General features: G+C 43.1%; 1 protein-coding gene across 2 annotated transcripts in view; it reads left to right on the forward strand.

Annotated features, from left to right (window-relative positions):
* Positions 1-8328, forward strand: part of Rapgef5 (Rap guanine nucleotide exchange factor 5) — a 241593-nt gene that overhangs the window by 120536 nt on the left and 112729 nt on the right. For both annotated transcript variants that reach the window (XM_031357408.1, XM_031357407.1), the window contains exon 9: positions 7710-7835. In XM_031357408.1, the coding sequence (XP_031213268.1) occupies positions 7710-7835 (126 nt within the window). The remainder of the gene's footprint in view (positions 1-7709; positions 7836-8328) is intronic.

An 8328-nucleotide genomic window follows, 5' to 3' on the forward strand; every position in this document is an offset into this window, starting at 1 on the left:
TGTGCATGTGCATGTATGCATGTACATGTGGAAGTATGTGTGTGTGCATGCACATATGTGCATCTGTGCAGTGTGTACAAGTGTGCATGTTCGTGTGCATGTATTTGCATGTGTGCATGTGTGTGTGTGCATGCTTATGTGTGTATGTGCACACTCACCTGTGTGCACATTCAGGACAGAGACAGGTCTTTCATTGAACCTGGAGCCAGGCTGGAGGCTAGCAAGCCCCAGTGATAGTCTCTTTCCACCTCTCATAGTGCTGGGGTGGGTCATAGGTGTGCCCATAGCCACACTTGGCTTTTAACATGAACGCTGGGCACCTGAACTTGGGTCCTCGTGCAAATACAGCAATTCTTTTACTGCAGAAAAAGCAAATTTTACTGTTAAGGTAATAGAATCCTTATTTTCAGATGTGAAACTGTGTTTTTCCACCTTTGTCACAGGGAAGATTGCTTTTTTTGTCCTCTGTATATCCTTTCCTAAAGGATCCATGTCCATATTTCATTTTCAGCCCCAAGGGAGTGGACCCACACTTTATGACTCCATTTATAGAGGAAACAGACTTTTCATTGGCATTTGTAACATTGCTCCTACTAAAACCCATATGAAGAGCTTCAATTATACATTACAGAGAAATATTTTCTTCCAAAAGAGACCTTGAAATAAGGCTCTTAAATAATTCTTCTGACAGTTACACATTAATCCTTTCTTTTTTCTGGCTTAGCAGTATTAGGTATACTGTTTATAATTAATTTCACATAGATAAATTAAATAGACCATGAATATTAAAATCTAGATCAAGGGCTGTCAGTTATTTGCCTGTTTGTCCATCACAGAGCTCCCAAAATACATTAATAAATTCATGGGTTTCTAGAATTAAATTACTAAATTACAGAGCCATGAAAGGGACCCCAGAGAACATCTGGTTTTATGTTGTATTTCCAAGTTCACTATCTTATGAACCATGGAGTATGTGTGATATCTCTGGACTGAAAAGACCCCCTAGGAATTAAGGACTACCCATAAACGTCTCTGAACCCCCCCAGTAGTTATTTTGTAAGGAGAGCTTCAGAATTATCTCATGAAAATATTAGTACCTCAAAAAAAAATTAAATGGAAATTGGAAAATCAAGACAGCAATATTTCTTCTTTAATTAGAAAACATGAAATAAGTATGAGTTAAATTAATCTGAAACATACTTTTTAAAGGAAAAACATTTGTTATTTAAAATGCAAATATTTGATTCATGTATCCATATGTTTGGCTCAGATAAAACTGTTTCCTTATTAAAAAAAAAAAAAAAAAAAGGTCTGTATTTAGAATCCTCATCATGAGATGCAGTTTCTTTGTGCTTTTATAGAAACTAAAACAGAGTCAGTGTTTGTCATCTATCCAATGTTGCTGACACTGGTAACAGTTTTTACAGAGCTGTGCATGGAACTCATGGTCTCTGGATTATAACCCTTGCAGGTTCTGTCCACTGTGCCCAGCACAGTAGCTCCTGGCGCTCCCAACTGGCTCCTGCCCTTCCTGATCTTCACACACACTCCCTCTGGTACTCAGAGGACCACACTGGGAGCATGAGAGAAGGAAGGGGAGAGACATCATGAAGAGGGAGAGGAGATGGCTCCTCTGTCCCATAGATGTATTGCCATGGAGTCTTCCTGAGGCTTTATGGGGTGCCAGCATCTCCCCTACAGCAGTAGACAGTGCATCACTGAGGGCAGCATGAACTAGAAAGAAGTCGCAGATATAAGCATAGAGGGATTCTCCAGAAACCAGACATTTACCACTTTAAGAAATATAATATTTAAAGAATACTGATTATTTGCAAGTAGAAATAGCCGCACACTGTTCCCTTATCTTCCCATCATAAAGAAAGGTGCTTGATGACATTTGTTCCCTTCTGCCCTCCCTTGCACTGATTAAAAACACATCTTCATGATTGTTCCATATATTTGGCATCATCTCAGATTATAGGGACTGTTAAAATTTTGCCCTCAGTAAAGAATCTCCATGAGTTGTTATCATCAGACTCTGCCAGCCTACCTGCATGCTGCCTCTTGTTCCAGTGGTTGGAACACTTGACATTATATTCCTGTCTAAGGGTAGATCCTTGTCTTCTTTTTCATACTTGAGTATTAATCTTGAAAATGCACTTACTTGAATTCTCTCCCCTTCCCTCCCCCTCCCCTTCACTCTCTTGTATGATCAGATTTCCCTGTGTAGTAGATGATTTCTACCATAGATAAATATGCTGAAGTACCCTCATCTCCACTCCATCAAGCCAGCAAAATTCTTGCTCTCATCCTTCTCCAGCTGGGGCCAGTCTGTCACAGCATCCTTGGGCTTCTCTGATGGCTACATGCTAGTGAAGCTGTCCCCTGTCCACCTCAAGAGGAAAGCCCTCTTCTCAAAGTTGCAAATTACCTTTGCCAATTTGATAGTCATTTACCTTCATGAGTATCTTAACTGATACTTGGGCAGCATACTGGCTGATTTCTGTGGAAACCCCTTTAGTTTTCCAGCTTTCTCAGGAACTGCCCAGTCTTCCTGTTTCCTTGTGATTCATCGCATCTTCCCATCTCTAAGCATTGTACTCAGCTACTTGATTTATATCCTTGCATTCATACAACCAGAGCAATACTATCTATACTCTGGATGGTCCCAGCATCTTACCCCAACCCTCGTCTTTGCTTCTGAGCCTACAGACTGCCATCCCCAATGCTATTGGGGCTTTGGATAGACACCTTCCTTTCACACGACACCAATATTTACAGATGCTTAGGGAACCACCAAACAACATCTTCTGACACTGCTTTGGAAACGCATCTAGACGCCCGTCCAGTCTTCTCACTTCTTCCACTGCCTCAAGCTCTGAGACACATTCTGTGTAAAAGCCAGTCCATCTCCTTCATGTTGTTCTAGTCCCAACTGATTCATCCTTCCCTGCACACAAGGACCCTCTAAACCATAAATCCATTTGTGATCATTCATCTCTCAGGCCATTCCCAAGAGTTCCATCTTGTTCAGAATGAGAATCCAAACTTTTGTCTGTAGGCAAAATGCTATAGTGCGTTAATATTACTCATTGTTTTGTAGATTAGTTAATACTTAATGTAAGTAAATGTATTTTTATAACATACCAGATAAAATATCGTTAGCTCATATCTCTTTTTTTAAACAACTTTTATTGATTCTTTGTGAGTTTCACAGCATGCACCTCAGTCTCACTCATCTCTTCATCCCCTCATATACACCCTTCACTTTGGTAAACTTCTCCCTAAGATAACACACACACACACACACACACACACACAAATGCAAAGCATAGAAAATATCTCATCATGAAAGCTGTAGTGTGTCACAGTATGTCCCATAGTATATCCCTCTGTCTATACATCTTCACGTGCAAATGTCCATTGCATTGAGTCATTGGTCTGGTTCTAGGTTTCTGACTTTTGTGACATCATCAATATTGGACCAGGACCAGAATTCCTCCTGGTTATCCTGTTGTTGCCTTGTGTCATGGAGGTCCTGCAGCTTTAGATCAGCAGGACTGGCTATTTCACATGTCCCAGTTGTTCACAAATAATATAGTTTTGGGGGTGGGCCAGTTCAGAGCCCTGGATCTGGGCCTGGGTGGTAGCTGAGATTGTCAGCCTGCTGGCTCTCTTTTATTTGCACCACCAGGTTGAGTTCTCCAACACTGCTCCGGCTAGACCACCCAATGCTGCTGTCAGCAGGAGGCAGGGTCAGCTCTCCAGCTCTCATGCCCTCAGGGTTGGCTCACTTTCACCCACACCTCCAGAGCCAGCTCTGCTGTGTTGCCCAGTCAAGGCATGGGGCCCCCTCTCCCAATTGCTGCAGCCTGCAAGGGACCCAGCCAGCTCTCCAGGTTTCCCATGCTGGAGGCTGGCTTCCCAGAGCCTTCGCCATCAGGATTAGCTCCACTATCACTGCATAGGTGAGGTGCAGGGACTGCTGTCCTGTGTGCTACACCCAGTGAAGAGCAGGGCCAGCATTCCTAGCTACTGCTAGGTGAAGGGGTGAGGGAGGGGGAGGACATCACCTCCTCACCCACACCTCCTCATGCCTGACCAGTGGTGGGGCCAGCTCTCTCAGGCCTTCACACTAAGGACTGGCTTATCTGAACCCCGTCCACCTGGACCAGTTGTGCTATGCTGCCCAGGTGGGTGTTAGTAGTGTATACTTTTAATCCCAGCACTGGGAGGCAGAAGTAGGTCATCTTGTGAATTTGAGGATGGTCAGTACAGAGCAACTTCCAGGACAGTCTTAGCTACACAGAGAAACCCTGTCTTGAAAACAAAAACAAAAAACCAGGCATCTAAAGAATATTAAGATAAGATAAAACAAAACCAACCAAACCAGAGTAAGACAAAACAAATACAAGAAAAAGCCAAAGAAAAAACCATTAGATGCAGAGACACACACATTTGTACACACAGTATTCTCAAAAAAACAACTGGAAGCAAAGGACCTATAGAGTTTTAAAAAATACTGTCAAGACCCTCCATAGATGCCATTGAGTTCACTTTGTATTGGCCATCTGCTGCTGGGCATGAGGCCTGCCCGTAAGATAGGCTAGTATACCCAGCAAGACTCCATTGGCGAGAACCAGTTTTTTACTTGCAAGTGATTATCAACTGCAGATGGCTTCTGAGTTAGGGATGAAGGCCTGTGTCCACTTCTCCTGGTGCTGAAGCCTCATCCGGTGTAGTCCCTTGCTGGCCCTGTGCGTGCTGCCTCAGACTAAATTGATAGGTGTGTGTTTAGAAGGCTTTGCCTCTTATAATTTCGTTCTTACACTCTTTCTGCATCCTCATCCACAGAGTTCCCTGAACCCCAAGGAAATAGATTTGATACCAATACCTCATGTAGGTTTATGAACTCTTTCCATATAGCCTGTAAGAAAGCTATGTGATTGGACCCTGTACCTCTCTGACAGTGTCACCAGCCATCCCCTAACCAGTCTGTCCTACTGCGATGATATTCCCTTCTTGGTCCTTCAGAGTACCATGCACACCAAGCCTGGGGGGTCCTTGTTCTTTGGGTAACACACACTTCCTTTGGGTGTAGACGCCATCTTTTCTTTGCTTCTTTTAGGTTTCTATTCCAATGCCATCTTCCTAGAAAATCTCCAGATTCAGAGGTGACCTCTAATTATTGCTCTGTCCCCCCTTAAACTTTATTTTTCTTTCCAATCATATACCACCTGTTCTCTCTCTTTCTTTCTCTCTCTCTCTGTCTGTCTGTCTGCCTCTCTCTCTGTATCTGTGTGTGTGTGTCTCTTTGTCTTTTCCTCTGTATCTCTCTGTGTTTGTCTCTATATCTCTGTGTATGTCTTTGTGTCTCTGTTTCTTCCTCTGTATCTCTCTGTGTGTGTCTGTTTCTCTGTCTTTCTCTGTCTCTCTCTCCTCTGTTATCTCTGTGTCTCTGTCTCTGTCTTTCTCTCTCTCATGTGTGTGTGTGTGTGTGTGTGTGTGGTAGGCCTTAGCTGGCTGGCCGCAATGACGACAGAACACCGAGACTTCTTCTCTTGACGGTTTACTCAGGAGTTTTGTGTTACCAGCTCTTTTAGGTACCCAAGTGTCACAGCTCTCCTAGGTTCCTAAATGTTATGGCTCTTTTAGGTGTTACAGCTCTTCTTGGTGTCACCGCCTCCTCCCGCCTCCCAGGCACACCAGTTCCTCCCGCCTCCGTGGAAACGCGCTTCTTGCTTCTAAGTGCCGCGGCTCTTCCCGCTTCTGGTCGCCGCTGCTCTACTTCTGTAGAGTCACCACTGCTCCTGCTTCTGTGTAGTCACCGCTGCTCTTGCCGCTGCTCTTGCTTAGGCGGAGTGGCGTGGAATGGCGTGGAATGGCCCTGACTGCCTGGAGAGCGCCCCTTATATACCCGTGCCCAAGCTCTCGTGGTTCTCCTGGATTGGTTCCCTGGCAATCGCCTCATTAGCATACACCTGCTTGGGAGGGGTTTGGTAGTATGCACCTGCTCGGGTTTGGCGCATGATTGGTTAGCATACACCTGCTCGGGAGACACCTAATTTGCATGAGCCCGCTCAGGAGGGGCACCTGCATGAGCCCCCTCGGGAGGGGCGCATGCGCAGTGGAATCGTCTATCGCTGCCTCCACGAGCGTCTTGGATTTGTCTGGGCGGCTGCCTACGTGTGTGCATGTGTGTGTGTGTATGTGTGTGTGTGTGTTATAACCTTCATCCTCTGTTAAATGCGAACCCGAGGGATGTGAGGGACTTCAAGTCGTTTTATCCTATATCTCTAGGATTTAAGTGGGTGGTTTTCAAAGTCTATTAAATGATATATAAAATAAAATAGACAACCAGAGATATGTATCTCAAGAATATTAAATGATATTACAATAAGTATGTATGTTTAATACTAGAAAGATTGTGTTGTTGGATAAGGGATAACCCTTGTTCCAGTTGCTTTAAAAGGAGAACTATGCTTATGAGTTGACATTAAATAATTTCAAGAGTTATCTAGGGTTGCGCGGGACTGTGTGTGGATAGCAGTTCTGGCTATCCACCAGTGTACAGGATGTCTTAAGATAAGATGAGGTCCTTGTGCAAGGCAACTTAGGAAAGAAACTAAGAACACCACTTGTGAGGAATGTTATAAGCACAAGCTTTACACTTTAGTGGGAGAATTCTGCTTGCTGCCCCCTAGGGGTCTATGATGGCTACTTGGAGAATTTCTTTGAGCCTTTGGGAATAAAGTTGTAGTTGTTGCTTTGCATGTCAGGTTGTATTTCTGTGATACACACTTGACAGTGTGGGTAACTTTCACACATGAAGCTTGAGGGCTCTCACAAACCCCCTTCCCATATTTGGTCACATTGCTGAGTATATGCAAATCCTGTAGGCTATGTTGGGTAAATAAACATTCAGTGGTTTTGACTAATCTTGCCAAGTTAACTTCAGGATTCTTTATTAGATCATGCCTCAGTATGTCTGTGTGAACCATTTGGGAAAGAGCTTGAGTAGAAATAGTTTATAATCTCTGTGTTAAAATGACCTCTTTTTTTTTCCTGCTCTAAACTAGAGTCACCTCCTTCCTATTATTCCTGCTTAAGGCCTCAATATATAAAGAAATGCATGATGCTTAGTGAATTGTTTCTAAAGTCTCATGAATGCTTTTACTTCTGTCCTCATAGTAATTTTCCAGTTGTGAAAAAAAGTTTATCCCATAACTTTCTTGCTAACTGTATTTGTCCATGGAATGATCCACTCCAGCTAAAGAATTGGGAAGTTGTAGACTGTTATTTTTAGGACTCTGTATCACTTCACCCTTTTTGCCAGAGTGGTTCCTGGCTAACTTTCCCATGAATTTTTAACCTTTTGCTAGGCTTTGCTTATGTAACAGGAAACAGGCTGTCAGGAACAAACAAATGCCAGCATATCAGGCGCACACGTAGTAGCAAATGATTTAGTTTGCCCTTCCAGCTCTTAAAGTAGACTGATACATGCTCTCAATTTGAAGTCACTGGCATAGTATCTCTCTACACTAAAACAACACAGATTTAACTTTGGAGAGGCAAAAATCTTTTACAATGGCCATGATTTAATTCGGGTCACAGTTAAAATGCGCTTGCTATAAGGTGAACTCTGTGGTGGTGTCATGTCCTGGGACTGTGGGTTTAAGTATATCTTCGCTTTTTCTCCAACTCTGAAGGCTGGGGTGATGTGCAAGCTTCAAGAGAGAGATGATATCGGACGTATTGAGCTGGTCCACAAACTGGCAAGAGAAAACTGTCAGTTTTTACAGACAGAAAAAAAAGAATCGGAGAAGTTGGAACAGGTAAGCCCTTTTCTCCTGAGGATGTGGGTTTGAATGGCTGGAAAATTATTCTGCTTGGCTGTATATATGAAGGCACAAATATTTGACTGTGATAGTTTAGGATTTGGCCTCTGTATAGCATCTTTATAGATAGTAGATGCTCTGAACTCTTAATCTAGTGATTTTGGAACTAGTTTTGTAAGAGAACTCCTCTCAGAAGTAAGTCATATAAAAATTTGACAGCTACAAATGCATATCTATCATAATTGTGAGTTGATAGCCTCTTGGACGATTTTGTTCCATTACATAGTACAGAGAATATAGATTTTTAAATGAATGTGCCAATGTACTTTTATGTTAATCTTGGTCATGGATCTCATCTCCAAAGGAATGTACCCTGGGTCACTAGAAATAGATAAGGACAGAAAAACAGATTATAGCTGCTCTCACTGAGGGCGGGTCAGATGGAGACTTCCCAGTAGCTTCTGAACACTATGTTCCAACAAGAGTGATA

Source organism: Mastomys coucha, unplaced genomic scaffold, assembly GCF_008632895.1.
Source record: "Mastomys coucha isolate ucsf_1 unplaced genomic scaffold, UCSF_Mcou_1 pScaffold6, whole genome shotgun sequence".
NCBI classification, from domain to species: Eukaryota; Metazoa; Chordata; class Mammalia; order Rodentia; family Muridae; genus Mastomys; species Mastomys coucha.